Source organism: Abramis brama (genome assembly GCF_963993115.1).
Source record: "Abramis brama genome assembly, chromosome: 3".
Taxonomy (NCBI): domain Eukaryota; kingdom Metazoa; phylum Chordata; class Actinopteri; order Cypriniformes; family Leuciscidae; genus Abramis; species Abramis brama.
The window spans coordinates 11,781,806-11,798,778 of NC_139965.1; the positions used below are offsets into that span (position 1 = coordinate 11,781,806).

The following is a 16,973-nucleotide window of genomic DNA, read 5'->3' on the forward strand; positions in this document are numbered from 1 at the left end:
GACATCATCATTGCTCATTAAACCGAAAACACACACCCAAGATTTAAAATATGAGAATTATGCTGCGTTCACACACACACAAAATAATAATAATAATAAAATTCACATCTACTGTCCTGCAACATTAAATGTAGAAACAACCGAAGGAGCGGTGAGCGAGCGAACTACATTACCCACAATGCTTTGGCATTAGGAAGCACATTTGTAAACACAATGCTAGAATGCTAAAGGAGTTTGCACAGGAATTAGTACATTTGCGTTAATCTGATGGAGAAATAGACCCATATATGTATTCAGTATGATTATTGTGGTGATTAATTAAGGTCAAACTCACTTTACGTGTCCATGGGGAAAAGAAAAGACATGATTCACCCCAGATTTCTCGCTGGTAAGTCTCATTTAATGCTTTTGTAGAGGAGAGAGAATTATAAGCGAGTGTTCGTGTCTTCTTGGGTATTAAACGCATATTAATTAAAGGAATAGTTTACTCAAAAATTATCCCATAATTTACTCATACACCTAGGATGGCTTGAGGGGGAGTACATTATGGGATAATTTTCATTTTTGGGTGAGCTATTCCTTTAACATGCGCGATAATGTAGACCTCACAGTTAAAGTAGGACATTGAGTGTATATTCATTAATTCCTGCGTTTCTAATCATCTAAATGTCATGTAACTGTGTGCTTGGTTGATGTTTGTTCTTCAGGAACCGGGGATGATTATAACCTCCACAAGAAGAAACACAAAAAGCACAAGAAACACAAGAAGAAGCACCACCGGGATGATGGACACAGTTTCTCCTCTGAAGCTCTGGAGTCTCTGTCAGACTCCGGGATGCTGGTGCTCAAACCTCCTCAACTCAAACTCAAGATCAAACTTGGAGGTCAAACTCTAGGCACCAAGAGGTCAGTGCTTTCACCCACAATGATTTAGACTGAGACTTCTAAACATGAGCTTTTTGTATTGATCCCTTTGGGAAATGGTCCCAAATTATGACAAGTTCTATTAGAATTTCTTCAGAATTGTTTTTAAAACGTTGCACATATTTTGTCAAAACTGCTTTTGCTGAACAACCTGTTGCACGCAATCTAATACATGCCTTCTGACCTTTTATTATAATAATTGTAAAAACGTTTATCTATTCGGGTCATGATACATAAATAAATCTTTAATATTTTTTTATAAAGTAAACATAAGAATAACTTTTATATTCTTATTAACATTTCAAGGTGAACATTTACTGAAATGAAGCAACTTGGACTTACTTGATTATCAGTACATTATTTATTTATTTTTAGAAAAATCATGTCAAAATGAGAGTATCAAATAAGATACAACATAAACTATATATTAACTCCTTTTGCATTTCTTTAGACAACAAAATTACTATTTAAAATGTTTCACATAATACCTTAAACTGGAAAAGATTAGATTTTTAATAAGAAAGAATACAGATTTTTTTTTATGCAGTAATGGAGACCTTTTATTTTTTATTTGTTTCACTCTCCCTTATTTGTGTTATGCAAACATGTTAGAACATTATTGTACATAATATCTGCGCATGCATTTTTTTATCAGTTCATTTTGTTGCAGAATGTTTAAAAACAATTAATTGTTGATTATAATATCAATATATTTACAGTACAACTCACGGAGTGATAACAGAACAAATCTCTTATAGATGTTAATGTAACAAATTAATACATATGCCTTTTCTTTATATTGGTTTATTCTTGCTTTAAAGTCCCCCTGTAGTCAATAATTTTTATCACTTAATACTCATCTTTGAATGTAACTCTACATTAGTATACGTGGTTCTATGAATATGCAAATGAGCCTCCACTCACTCACTCAGCTCAGAGATCCACTCGCTGACGATCACACGTTGATCTGATTGGTTACAAGGTAGTTTGTGACGTCAGAAACACCGGCGATTTCAAAGCGTGTTTTTGAGACTGTCTTTGGTTCACTGCAGTTTTAAGGAGAAAATACTCAGCAATGGTGTCGACTTATGAATTTACACATGGTTTGTCTTAAGTCGTATTAAAAACACCACATAGACATATAAACAACATTAAAAGCTTGATTTTCACCACAGGGGGACTTTACAACTGAACAGTTCACCCCAAAATATGACACAAATTATAGACAAAAAGCTTCTTTTATGTTTCAGAAAAAAATATTGGTATAGTTTGGAACAAAATATTTGTAAAGCCTGGTTGTAGACTAAAGATCTGGACTGGTAACCGAAAGTTTGCAGCTTCAAACCCTGTAAGAGAGGATTCATAAAGTGTGATGTTGTCTCTCTCTCTGTTATAAGTCAGTTCTGTCTTTCTGCAGTGTGCCCACGTTCACCGTGATCCCGGACTCCCTGCGCTCAGTGTCGTCTCTGAACGTAGAGACTGATGATGATGGCGATGATGATGATGATGAAGAGGACGACTCTGATGATGACGTGCCGTCAGAGGGAGTTCCTATAGAGCAGTACAGAGCCTGGCTGGGTGAGCGGGACACTCGAACACGCAGGACCTGAGCCGAATAGAGGGAAAACTAAGCAGTGTTAAAGGAGTAGTTCACTTGAAATGAAAATTAGCCCATGATTTACTCGCCCTCAAGCCATCCTAGCTGTATATGACTTTCTTCTGTCAGACGAATACAATCTGAGTTATATTAAAAAATGTCCTGGCTCTTCCAAGCTTCATAATGGCAGTGGATTGCAACCATCAGATTGAAGCTCAAAATAGTGCATCCATCCATCACATAAGTCCTCCACACGACTCCTGTGGGATAATAAAGGCCTTCTGAAGCAAAACCATGAGTTTCTGTAAGAAAAATATCCATATTTAAAACTTTATAAACTAAAATAACTAGCTTCCGGCCAAACGAACATGCGGAAGTGTAAAGCGCAACTTATGCAACGCACACAACCTCACAAGTTGTGTAAGTTGCGCTTTAGTAGACTGTGTATGGCCGGAAGCTAGAATTTTACTTTGTAACGTGTTAAATATGAATATGTTTCTTACATATACAGCTAGCATGGCTTGAGGGTGAGTACATCATGGGGTAATTTACATTTAAAGTGAACTACTCCTAGATTGGGTAAACCCACCCAGATCTGTCGGCGATTTGATTTCGCCCATCGGCTCAGGCTGGAAACCTGTACATTCTTCTATCCTGCTTCCGTTACAAAGCTGCGGGAACCAATCACAAACTGGCTTATCCACCTGGCGCGTTATTGGCGGGTTTAATCCAATTCTTTTTAACCTCTCGACGATGCTCAAAGGCTTCTTTAGTTTAGCAAACCAATCGCTCGAGTGCGTGTAAATTCCTCACTTTCATGTTTTTTTTTGCACAACCTGCAAAAATCGCTCTTCTGCAAACCGCTGATCAGTGCTCCAAACCAACACATTTCCTGCCTGGAGTTTTCGCTGCAAAGTACGTCACCTGGATCGCTGGTCTGATTGGTTGAAGGACTATCCAATTGCGTACAGAGTCGTTTGAACTACGCCCGTTGATCACGCCTCTTGTGCAGTGGAAAACACAGAGCAGACTCCCCAGATCTTTTAAGACTGAGCTCGGTCTGGTGATAGCCAGACTAAACTACTCCTTTAATGTGCATGAATGTGTGTGTGTGTGTGTAATACCCAGATGAGGACAGTAACCTGGACCCGTGTCCCCTGCCCGACATGGACACGGACTCGCTGCTGGGACGCCCGATGGACGAGGAGGAGCGATGGCTGGACGCGCTGGAGAAAGGAGAGCTGGATGATAATGGAGAGCTGAAGAAAGAGATCGACGAGTCTCTGCTCACGGCCAGACAGGTGCCGCTGAAACACACACATCTGACCGGTGGGACAGGGAACACACTCTTATACAACCTCAATACAGGGTTCCTACACATTTCCCAGTTCAAGATTCCAGACTTACATTTCCAGACCATATTTAACATCTGATAAATTGCATTAAAAAAAAAAAATCTAATAGACGGTGTGCATTGACATCACTTTCCCTCTGGAACAATTAGTTTCTTTTTTGGGGAGTAACGTGATATCAAAACACATTACTTTTAAAAGTAACTTTACCTGCTAACACTGTTTACAAAAGATTTCTATTTCAAATAAATGCTGTTGTTTCAAACTTTCTACTCATCAAAGAATCCTGGGGGGAAATTTATCACAGTTTCCACAAAAATATGAACCAGCGCGACATTTTCAAGAAAAGAAATGTTTCTTGAGCATCAAATCCTCATATCAGACTGATTTCTGAAGGATCATGTGACACTGAAGACTGGAGTAATGATGCTGAAAATACAGCTTTGATCACAGGAATAAATTACATTTTATATTATATTCACATAGAAAACAGTTATTTTAAATTGTAATAATATTTTTAAATTTTTTCTGTATTTTTGATCAAATAAATGCAGACTTGCTGAGCAGGAGAGACTTTCAAAAACAAAAACAAACCCTTACAAATGAATAGTTGCTGAATAAACTTTACTGGTAACTTGAGTTATCTGAGTGATCTTGACCTTGAGTTTGTTCTCTGTCTGAACAGAAAGCCCTCTTACACAAGCAGCAGATCCAGCCGTTACTGGAGCTTCCCATGGGATACAAAGAGAAGGAGCTGACGGCCGAGATGATGCAGAAGCGCGAGGAACGCGCTCGCAAAAGACGTCTTCAGGCGGCCAAGAAAGCAGAGGAGAACAAGAACCAGACCATCGAGAGACTGACCAAGACCAGCAAGGCCAAGATCAAGAGCATGCGGGAGCGCAAGTCCAAACAGGCCCAGGTGCCCATGGTGAGGTACAGCAGCAACGCTCAGGGCGCCGGCGTGTCTTACCCCGCCGGGATCCCCGTCCCGACTCCTTCAGCGCCGCCAGCGCCTCCTCCTGTCCCGGCGAGCTGCGGGGTGTCGGGATGCTCCAACCTGAGGAAGTACTCGTGTTCACAGACCGGGACGCCCCTGTGCAGCCTGGAGTGCTACAGGAGAAACCTCATTCTGCTGGACGGAGTCGCGTAAACGGAGCCCATACAATAATGTTGAACAGTTGTTTGAAGAAAATCATGCTGAAGTTGTATTTATGTTGTGCATTCAAACCCAAATTGGTGAAACAGTAACACTTTACAGTCAATTTGTTAACGTTAGTTACAATGAACAACTTTTTACTGCAATTATTAATGTTAATTTATAAATGTTCTATTTGGTTCTTTCATAATACATTAACTTAAACTGTTTAAAATGTATTGGTACATGTAGAAATTAGCATTAATACATTAAGTAGTTTTCATTGTTAATTTCGAATGCAAATTTAAAGTGTTTTCAAATTTCTTCTGTTTTTTTTTATTTTTATTTAATTCAATACTCAGAATACTCAACTAATAATTACAAACGATTTTCAGAGAAATTCATAAATCATGAGAATGAATTTCTGTGAAAATCGTTGATAAAGCTACTTTGAATTGAGCTCAACCACATAACGGCAAGAAAACACGTTTTAATGTAAATCCTTAATATTGTGGAGATTGTTGCATTGAATTTGAGTATAATAATGGTTAATAACACGTTCGTTCTGAATGAAACTCGCTATGTAATGTGTGTGAAGCTATTGTGGAAACGATCTGGTTTATTTTTGTAAAAACACTGAAATAAAGAACACCTGACGTAAATCTGCTTTCATTTATTTGATAAATGATGCACATTTGTTGCATGTATTACAAAGTTTTAACTTATGAAGTTCCACACCTTAAATAAAAAATACAAAAACATTTCATATCAAAAGTTCAGGAAAGGCTGTGGTCATAAACACTCATCCCACTTGATCCAGCGAGGAAAAGTCAAGGGGAAAATGGCGTTTCTGGTGATCGTGAGCCTGTAGCTTGTGAAATCCAGCATAGTTTGAGGTATTAAAGTTGTGCTTTTCACCATTTCGGATGCTTTAATTGTTCATTGCTGCAGACGTTGCTTGTATGGAGCACAAAGTCCACAGCAACACATGATTATCATCACAAGGATAGTTCTGTCTTCAGCATGAACCAGCAGTTTTCTTTCCTCGTTCACACACACACCTCACAATGATCTTCTCCTGCTTTATGATGGTGTGACGCCGGCGCTACACGGCCAAGCCGAAAGACAGCCGGAAGGCCATTTCCACGGGAGCTTCTGCCACGGAGTCATGGAAGCACACGTAAAACTCCTGAGGGACGGGTTCCAGAAGCATTCTCCTGCAGCGCAAACCAGAGATCCACAGTCAGAGCTGGAAACACACTCATGCTGAATCACAGTGAGAGGAGGATCATGGGAGGATGTTGGGGTGTGTTCAAGTGCAAACGAAAGCACATTCAAAATATTAATAAATACTATAATTTTATAGTATTTTATAACATTAATGTTGTAAAATATTGTTACAATTTTTATTCAATACTACAACTACAAGATTTTACTTCTGAGTTGAATGCACATGAACTTCACCACAAAGTCGTAATTAAAAATAGGAAATTATTTGATTTGCAGCACTTTAACAAACTGAATAAAAGTAGATTCAGAGTAAGAAGTTAGAGTTTTACGCAGGGACATTGTCAGCATGCTCTGACCAAAGTGAATTGATCTTTTCGACTCCCCAACTTGTAAATACGAATTTCCCAGGAGCACTTGAATCCATTACACCTCTAATCTCAACCCACTGTCATAAGCTGCTGGAGGTCAGAGGTCACGTACCCTATAACCCAGTAGGTCATGGTGGGAGCTGGTTTCTTCTGATCCGTCCAGTTCTCAGGTTTGCACTGGAACAGAACTCCGTGTTCTTTGACTGGACCTAAACCTCGAGTGCTCTGGGGCCGCTCGGGCCCTCTGCGATCCTGAAACACATTCACATCAAACCCCTCCATTTTACTAGTTCAGTTCATTTATTCTTTCATTTCAAACAACAAAAAGACACAAATAAAATAAAATATAAAAATACAACAAGTATGTTGCAACATACCGTAAGAAAAAAAACAATATCTATAAAGTATTATAACATTAATTTCAATATGTTCGAAAAGCAGCGGGATGAAGCAGAAGCGTATTATTTTTCCCACCCCTTATATAACTCTAAATATAGAGCAGAGCAAATGTATACTAATTAAAAACTTAACTGACAATGATAAATGTACAACTACAATTAAATTGAAAAATGAAATAAAAAAAATTGAAGCAAATTCAAAATATTAATGAAACTATAATAGTATATAAATAATACAACGTGCTTGTTTATAAAAAAAGAGAAGGTTCTTTAAAAAATGGTCTTTAAGGATTAACAACTGCATTTTATTTAACAGTACACAAATATACAGACTTTTAAAATTGTAATTAGTTACAAAAAAATATTTAAATTTAAGAATAAAATAAATGAATGCAACTTTTACATTTTAAAAAATATTTTAAAAACGATATATTTTTAAATTATATTACATTACATTGAAAAGTTTGGGCTCGCTAAGATTATTAATGTTTTTGAAAGTGTCTCTGGCTGAATTTCTGTGATTAAAAAAAATACAGTAAAATTGTGAAATATTCTTACAGTTTAAAACAGCGGTTTTCTATTTTATTATATTTTAACATGTAATTTATTCCTGTGATCAAAGCTGGATTTTCAGCATCATTACTCCAGTCTTCAGTGTCACATGATCCTAATATGTCCTAATATGTCTAATATGATGATTTGATGCTCAAGAAACATTTCTGATTATTATCAGCAGTTGGGTTTGCTAAATGTTAGATGTTTGTGTAAATCGTGATGCATTTGTTCATGCTTCTCTGGTGAACAGAGCAGTGTTGCCTGTAACGGGGCAGAAGCGCTGTACCCGTGTGGGGAGGCTCAGCGTGAAGGCCTGGCGTATAGACAGACAGCAGTGGTAGAAGTTGTGGATGAGCTGTGGGTGGATGGAGCCGCTCAGATGATGGACTTCTCTGTGTGTGGGAGCGATGAAGATGCCCTGCACCGTCTCCATCAGCACGTAGTGGAAGAGTGTGTTCTCAGCGCCCGCGGTCAGTCTGCCAACACACACACACACACGGACGTCTGAGCAGCATTCACACGACGGGAGGTCAAACCACTCACTCTGTTCTTGATAAGTACGGAGTCAATTAGACATTTAAAGTGACTTACTCTACACTTGTTACAATCTTGCATGACATTTATTAAATGAAATTAAAAAATTAAAAAGCAAAAACAAAGCAAAAAAACAGTCAGGGCTTCGATTAAGCCAGGATTAGGCCTTAGTTCAGTTAGGACATTTAAAGGGATATTTCACCACTGGAAAGATGAATGTGTATTTAAATTGGGTCATTTATGTACTAGAAATGTGAAATTATTTTAGAAGTTGGATCCTTCTAGACTGAGAAAAGCCAGAAAATGTATTTTTGGCTCATGTGGATGAAAGACAATGCACGGTCACTCGAAAATACTACCGGGTTTCTACTGATACAAAGCTTAATGCTAATCAGTGAAGAATCCCTTTAAGAAGCTTCTAGAAAAAAAATCTTTTTCATCTTGAGACAAAACAACTGACATATTTTAAGATATGTCACTGCAAGTTGCTTTCAGACAAAACGGTTCAAACATGTATTTTAGTCTGGGACTAGCTTAAGCCTTGTCTGTGAAACCGTGGCTTTATAAGTATGAGAGTCCCTGAGACTAGATGCTGTTTAACTCACTTGAGAACATTGTGCATCTCCTCAGTTTCCCTGTCAGTCAGACTCTTCTTCAGCGAGCCCAGGTAGAACGGGTTCGGGTGCTTCAACCGGGGAATCTGATGGAACACACACACACACACACACGCACGCACGCGCACACACACACACACACACAAATCACGTAAGGATTGGATTACAAAATATCATTGAAGTATTTTTGTTATTGAAAGGCATTTAAATCTGGAATGTAAAAGAAAAAGCCTAATCTTAATAAAATAAAATAAAAAGTAAAATAAAATAAAATAATACAAATAAAATGATTATAGTTTGTGCTTGACTCTACAAAATACTATAATGTAAAAGAAAAAGCCTAAACTAAACTAAACTAAACTAAACTAAACTAAACTAAACTAAACTAAACTAAACTAAACTAAACTAAACTAAACTAAACTAAACTAAACTAAACTTCAATAACTGAACACGAAAAAGCACTGGCCTGTTTTTATGGCAATAAATGTTGGGTTGATTTTTATCCGACTCTTGTATAAATGTTCTGTTTCTGTCTTTCTCTTAATCTTGAGGACTGACTATAAATGTGATGAAAGCTAGTTTCCATGCGCTTGCTTCAGCTTGTCTCTCTCGATGAGAATTTATGAGCCGGAGAGCTTCGTCCAGGACGTCCAGTGTGTCTGTAAAATATGTGGCGTCAGCACAACTCAGATGGACGTGATTTACGACGCCAGTTCCTGATGCTGTATAAGACGAGGTTCTGGCAGATACTCAAAAGATGTTCTCAATAACAGACGGTCCTGACTATAATTCATATGCAGTGAACACAGCAGTGCTGATATACACACTGACACCTCATCGGTGGCAAAATCACTAATAATAATATTAGTTAGATGTCACTTCTGTTTTTCTGCAAGTTGTCACGGGAAAAAACAATGTTTAATGTCACTTTCTATAAAAACTGAGCCAACGTTCTGAACTGAAATGAGTGTTTAAAAATGTGTGTATATATATATATTTTAAGGATGCACCGATATGAAAATTTTGTCTGAGACCGATAACCGATAATTCTTTATATTTAAGAGCTGATAACTGATATATTGGCCAATAAATCTAAATCTCAACACAAAAGCCACGTCTCAAGCACACAATTATAACGTTCCCATTATAAATTTACGTGGCCTATATGACAGACTTGGGCTGCACATGTTGCACTGAACTGTATTTTCCTTTTTTGAAGTGATTTCAATCATATTTCAAGTAATTTAAATCCATCATGGTGAACTGAAGTGTCTCAGCTGAAGGAAATAATCCATTATTTATCGACTTTAATATATCGGACAAATTTTCTTATCGGGCCGATACCAATAACATTAAAAATGAACATATATCGGCAGATATGGTGCCGGTTATATATCGTGCATCCCTAATTATATATATATATAAAGTGGGCTTTATTTTATTTATGCAAATATAATTTATTATTATGTTTGATAAATTATATATATATATAACATTGCTTGAACATGTTTGTGACAGTTTTGTGAGACTGACCTCTGTAATTTGTAACATTAGTAAAACAGCACATGAACTGTAATTAATGTGAGACGAACACCTTGAAAAATCCTGCACTTCCCAAGCTGACGTCGGATCCTCCTGAGCCGAAAGAGTCTCTGCGTGTCCCACTGGAGGTGTCTGGGGTGGCGTGAGGACTCAGACCTGAGGTGAAGGACGAGTCCGCGTGACCCTCGCTGCCGCTGTCAGACACACTCCTCTGAGGACTCGGCCTTCGCCCTCTTAGACTCGAGGACCCCGATCCCCCCTCCCCGAACAGACTTCGCCCGATCCCGCCCGGAGACGGGGGTTTGATCGCTGCTGTCAGACGGTTGAGGATCGGCGAGCTGCCGATGTCCCGCCCACCGGCTGGAAGGAACCAATCGGAGCAGGAGAGGCAGGGAGTGGGCGGGGCCGAGAGACGCTCCTCGATCGAGGCGTCCAGACTCTCCAGCTGAAGAAGTGTGGCTTTGACCTGGTCCACGTAAACGCAGTCGGGACCTGGAGATCCCAGAGCGGGACACGCACAGCCACCGGCCTCCAGCAACACACACTGCATGAAGTGCCTCTGGAAACACACGTCAGGGAAAACTGCTTTTATACATCGGGTATGCATCACATTTTCAGTAATTCAGTGTTCAACTACTGCCCTTACACTATAGTTACCGAATGCACACTAGCGTTCAGTGAGATTGTTCTTCTTTAAAGAAATTAAAGTCCCCCTGTAGTCAATCATTTTTATCACTTAAAACTCATCTTTGATCACCAAAATGACATATTTAAACATTTTTACCTTTGTGTCTTAAAATAGCTTGAATGTAACTCTACACCCTTGCCTCATTTAGTATACGCGGTTCTATGAATATGCAAATGAGCCCCGCCTCCACTCACTCACTCAGCTCAGAGATCCACTCGTTGACGATCACACGTTGATCTGATTGGTTACAAGGTAGTTTGTGACGTCAGAAACACCAGCGATTTCAAAGCGTGTTTTTGAGACTGTCTTTAGTTCACTGCAGTTTTAAGGACAAAATACTCAGCAATGGTGTCGACTTATGAATTTACACATGGTTTAACTTAAAACAAATTAAAAACACCACATAGACATATAAACAACATTAAAAGACTTTAAGAATTTTAAGGCCTGTTCACACCCAGAACCATAACAATAAAGATTGTCCACACAATACAGTGTCCACAACTATAACACAGAGAAACAATATCGCTGGAATCACTAAGTTTCAGAATGATTTGTTTCAGCTGATGAATGATAAAAACATTGACAGCCAATCAAAATCCATCCTGCTTCAAGAGCGAGCATTTAAAGTGGCAACACGACAAAACTACAGCGTGCGATTATTATGAACAGACGTTACTGTGCGTTTTGGTGTCGGCACTAATTAAGTTATTGTTATAGTTTACTTTTTAGATATCGTTCTTGGTATGAATGTCAATTTCACTTCTATAGCACCATTAAAGTTGACCAATGTGCTTTACAACAAAATAAATAAAAGGCACATTACTAAACAAACTAAAATATAACAATAAAATAACCTTATAAAATACAGTGCAAAGGTACTTCATCATAGATTAATGCCTGAACATGCCTTTATTCAGCAAGGATGCATTATATTGATCAAAAGTGACAATAAAGACTTTTCAAATAAATGATGTTCTTTTGAACTTTCTATGCATCAAACTTTTGAACAGTACTGTACTATGTAAAAAATAATTGCATTTTGTGAATAAATCCACACACCAGCACTAGAAAATCAATCACGACTACTGATCTAGTAGCAGTTTTTGCTCTGAGTATGAAGCTGGCACATTTCTTAAATGTTGGCTTTGGTAATCAGCTGCACTACCGTTCAAGAGTTTAATGCCGGCAAGATCTTCTCATGTCTCTTCTGCTCACCAAGACTGCATTTATGTGATCAAAGATACAGTAAAATTGTGAAATATTATTAAATTTGAAAATAACTGAAAATAATTATTAAATATTTAATAATATTATTAAATTAGTAAAATCATTTACTCCAGTCTTCAGTGTCACATGATCCTTCAGAAATCACTCTAATATGATGATTTGCTGCTAAAGAAACATTTCAGTTGTGCTGCTTGTCAGGATTCTTGGATGAACAGAAAGTTGAAAAGAACAGTGTTTATTAGTAATCTGTAACACAGTCAGCGATCTCTCACCAGGCCCACTATGAGCATGAAGTGCCGTGCGTGTGGCTGGCAGTATCCGGGGCTGATCTGGGATCTGCGCTGTGGAAACACCTCTCTCCACACCACCAGCTGTCCCACGCGCTGCTCAGACGCCAGCGGGAGCAGACAGTAATGCTGACAGTACAAGCACACGTCCACAAGCTCTTCTTTGGGCAGGTGGTTCGCTATGAGATAACCCTGCCAGACAGAGGGAGAAATACAGATCTGAGTTCTGCTCTTAAAGGGAATGTGAGATGTCGCTCTGATTGGTTTATTTCACGTTACGCCCAAACCACACCTATGAGTAATGAAGCCACTTCAGACCAACCCATTTTAGATTTGCGTCGAAATCCACCCACAAAGTTACTTGCGTTTCGCGTTTGATACTTGCATTTCAGATCGTTAAAATAGGGCCCTATGTGTCCTTATGTGATTGTAATGTGTGTGTAAATGTATTGTAATGTACAATGTAAAGCGACCTTGAGCTACGGAAAGGCACTATATAAATAAAACTTGTTCTTCTTCTTTTGGATAACTCTGCTAACAAGCATCTCAGTCGTCTGTAGTGAAAAATAAAGAGTGTGTCTGAGTGTTTTAACCCTATAACGCCTGCTGTATCATATTTGATATGCACATTTATAAGGCCTGATTGCACACAATCTACTACAGTCCTTCTGTCGTCTGATTGACAGTTCATAGTTTTTTAGCAAGTAAAAGGCCTTTTAGTGTAATCGTAAAAATGTCTCCTATCAGCTCGTGGTTCATGTGTCTTTATGCTGTGAAATCTGCACCGACTTTTATCAAGTAGACTTAAGAATGACTTTTATATTGCTATTAATATTTCAAGATGAACACTTACTGGACTGAAGCAGCTTAGGTTTACTTGATTATCCATACATCATTTTTTAGAAAATCATGTTCAAATGTGAGTCTCGAATATGATTCATCATCAGGCTTTTGAGGAAGGTTTATTTGTTCATCTCTCAATCATCATTGTATTGCATTGCAAATATGTTTTACAACTACAGAGTTTTGATCATGAAACTAAGCATTTAAATATCATCTTACTATGACCTTTTATTGGCAGATATAGGGAGACGACTGATATTTATATGCATTTTATGTAAGTAGTCTGTTATAAAGATATTAATAATTTACATTAAAACTTTCAGAATTTCATCTTCCCTTTTGGCCATATAAATATCAGCATCTGCAGCAAATCTCATATTTTTTGCTCAGTTTGTTCCTCTGAATAAAACGGAGGTGTTTTTTATCTCCTCAAATATGAGCCAATCAAGCCTAATCTTTCAAATCTGACACTCAACAGAAAACACATGCATGCATTAACTTTTTTACATTTATTTTAAATATTTTATGTGTTAAGGTTTAACAAACTATTCCATCCCCCCCCCCAAAAAAAAGATTAGTTACTCGAAGCCTTTATGTACAAATGCATTATAAAGCTATTAATAATGTACGTTATAATGCATTATATGTTTTCATAAATAATTGTAACCAAGTTAAAATGCATTATAAAATTAGCAGATTCCATGTTACATCTGAAACTGGTTGTTTGTCATGTCTTTTATACTGTCTAAAGGTGTGTTAACTGAATAGATAAGTGTTAAAATGTATTATAACTGTGGTTACAATTATTCATGAGACCATACAATGCATAGTTACTAAATATGTTTATAATGCATGACATATAAAGGCTTTAAGTAAAGTGTTGTCAAATTATTTTTCTGGCTATTATCACAGGGTTAAAGAAGCAACAGATGTAGACTTGATAACTAATCAATCCTCTTCACATCATCATTCATAATTAAAAGAGTCTTTTCATCTGACAGCTGTGTTCACAAGAAGCGGCGTGTCACCCTTCTGTCAGACTCGTTTCAAATATGAACAAGACTCCTTTACAAGCATGACTCAATTTCAATTACCTACTGACAGCAGCAGTGTAACGCTTTCTACATGTGACTCTGAGTGACACAGACATGATAATATACGGCTTCAGGAGATTCAAGACTCACCTTGTAAAACAGACAGGAGCCCAAGATGACGTACAGACGCCTCATACCGTAGAAATCCTCAGACTGACCAATGAGAGAACAGAGAAAGATTAGCATATGCAACAGGCCACATCTTGCTACCAGTGTTATTTTATTATCATCATTATACTATTATAGTTTTTATTAATATTTTGAATTAGATTAGTCATGACAATGTAACCATATTTCTGGAGTTATGACAATAAAAAGACCAGCTATCTGAGCACAATAACTCCTCTTACCATGTCACCAAAGTCCGACGACTCAAAGTCTGAGAGGACAGTGTCCACTTCAACCTGGAGAAAGAGTCAAAACATAATGAAAACCTGAGACCTTGTGTCATTTATTAATATGCTGCGTGAGGATATTCACCGAAAAACATCAGAACATATGGATATGGAGTAATTGATGACAGAATTGTCATGTTTGTGTGAAATATTCCTTTGTAACTACTGTATGAGAAACATTATTTGAGACATGTAATTATAGCTCATGCATCAGCCATGTTTCCATCCACCTATTTTTATGTCAATTTTGGGATATACCATTAAAAAAAACGCTGGATGGAAACACCAAGATGCACATCAATTCGAGAAAAGCGCATAAAAAACATATGCAACATTAATTGAGGCACATCATTTTCTTATCTGATAAGACGACATGCGCATAAACTATGATGGAAACACGTTTACAGAATAAATCCCTTGATGTGCAACAACAAACTCGCGTTACTTTGCCTCAGCAGTGGATGTGATTGGATAACTGGACTAACTAGCGGACTAATCACATCACAGCTTCTCAAAGATTGGTTTGGCGGCTCTGAAACGCCTGAGCCAAAGTCTGTCATCAGAATGATTTGATTTAATTCCCCCCAGACGCGCCTCACACGATTGCGGTCCCAAACACCAGCATTCCAACCCAAGAGAACATGACAGAGTTTCCTGAGACACATCTCGTTTATGATGGAGGAATTCTTTCCAAATGTTTTATGGGCAAATGTTTTATGCGATATTCCAGTTTCGTGCACAAGTTAAATTATGCAACTTTGAATGGAAACATAGCAATTGACTAGTAGGGGTGTAACGGTACATGCATTCGTCCCGAACCGTCACGGATTGGTGCATACAGTCAGACGACGGATATAGTCAGTCACAGGCGATACACACTCCACACACTTTTTCTCCTACTCGCTCATCTTTCCTTGATTTCTTGAAAAAACGTAAAATTTAACTTTGTGCATCCGCCATTGTCACCGCATTGCAACTCTCGCGGGCAAAGAAAACTAATCTCTGCACAAGTTATTCTATTTATTGTGTACTTTTATAACACAAAAGATGCTTTTCAGTTTTGTTTGGTCAGATTGTGACCAAATACCAAATACTCTTTTGCAGGAGTGCATTCGGTTTAGTACACAAGAGTTTAATACACTAAAGGCTGTACTGTACAAACTAGGGGACTAAATGCCTCTAGGTGGCACAAACTGTTATTTGGACTTCTGTCTGTTCAAAATAAATGAAAATAAACCTAGCATTGGGGGTTTGTACCGTGACTTCTGTGTACCGTTACACCCCTATTAACTAGTGATCTGGCAGTCATACCTTTATGTCTGCTGGTAAAGTGAGCCAGCGGACGGCTGGTAGACCGTCTAAGAAGAGGGTCCCTGAGATATCGGGGGTGGGCGGTCTGGAGCTGTCAATCAAGCGGGAGGGCTGGATGAGCTGCTGAAAGAAGAGGCAGAAGAAGTGATCCAGACGAGGAACGTTCTCCACCTCACAGAACCCGCTGAAGAGAGACAGAGTTCACAGACACAGCCTTTATACACTGATCATCTGATATTATCAAATATCTATCTACACTGAAAACATTTGGCGTAGGATTTCCATAATTCGCACTCAGAAATTGCGAGTCATTTTCACAAATAATTACAAAGAAACAGCAAGTAACACATTGTACAAGTAGAAAATGTACTCCAATAATCTTTCTTTTATATAAAAAAATGTTTTTACAGTGTACAGATACATAAAGCTCTCAAGAAATATATAGAAATACACACCCATCAAGAGATCCGTACATGACCCTGAGCGTTCGGACGACTCCCTCGATCACAGTTTGCAGATACAACAGAGGAACCCTGCAGCACAAACACCAACTAAACCGAGAACTAAACCAACAGAGACATCTAGCATTTCCCCCGAACAGAAAACTGATTGAAAATCAGCATTCAAAAACTGAGAGATAAACAAAAACTATGCTAAAACTAGAAATAAGAGGTGGACAGGTGAAAAATACAATTAAACTAAACAATGTAGATGCATTAAAATGTAATAAGTGCACTGGGAAGTAGAAGTGAACCACTAACTACTGAACCAGGGAGCAGACTGAGAAACGTCCTGAAGGCCCTGATACACTTGAAGCGAAATCGAAGAATGAACTGGTGTGGTGTGATGTCATTTCGAACAAAATCGGGCCAAAAT

General features: G+C 38.1%; 2 protein-coding genes across 3 annotated transcripts in view; one reads left to right on the forward strand and one right to left on the reverse strand.

Moving 5' to 3' along the window:
- ino80b (INO80 complex subunit B) lies at positions 1-5,670 on the forward strand. The gene is made up of 5 exons (XM_084109530.1): positions 1-388; positions 708-906; positions 2,342-2,502; positions 3,650-3,822; positions 4,559-5,670. The coding sequence occupies exons 1-5, from the start codon at positions 346-348 to the stop codon at positions 5,021-5,023; spliced, it is 1,041 nt and encodes a 346-aa protein (XP_083965656.1). The 5' UTR covers positions 1-345; the 3' UTR covers positions 5,024-5,670.
- Positions 5,667-16,973, reverse strand: part of intu (inturned planar cell polarity protein) — a 26,739-nt gene continuing 15,432 nt past the window's right edge. The window contains exons 7-16 of one of the 2 annotated variants that reach the window (XM_084109528.1): positions 16,553-16,630; positions 16,098-16,281; positions 14,742-14,795; positions 14,482-14,544; positions 12,440-12,646; positions 10,302-10,808; positions 8,699-8,793; positions 7,846-8,035; positions 6,719-6,858; positions 5,667-6,225 (exon numbers count right to left, since the gene is read on the reverse strand). In XM_084109528.1, coding sequence (XP_083965654.1) covers positions 6,114-6,225; positions 6,719-6,858; positions 7,846-8,035; positions 8,699-8,793; positions 10,302-10,808; positions 12,440-12,646; positions 14,482-14,544; positions 14,742-14,795; positions 16,098-16,281; positions 16,553-16,630 — 1,630 coding nt within the window. In that variant the 3' untranslated portion in view covers positions 5,667-6,113. Of the gene's footprint in view, positions 6,226-6,718; positions 6,859-7,845; positions 8,036-8,698; positions 8,794-9,199; positions 9,367-10,301; positions 10,809-12,439; positions 12,647-14,481; positions 14,545-14,741; positions 14,796-16,097; positions 16,282-16,552; positions 16,631-16,973 lie in introns of those variants that run through there. The other variant, XM_084109529.1, reaches the window with a different exon arrangement.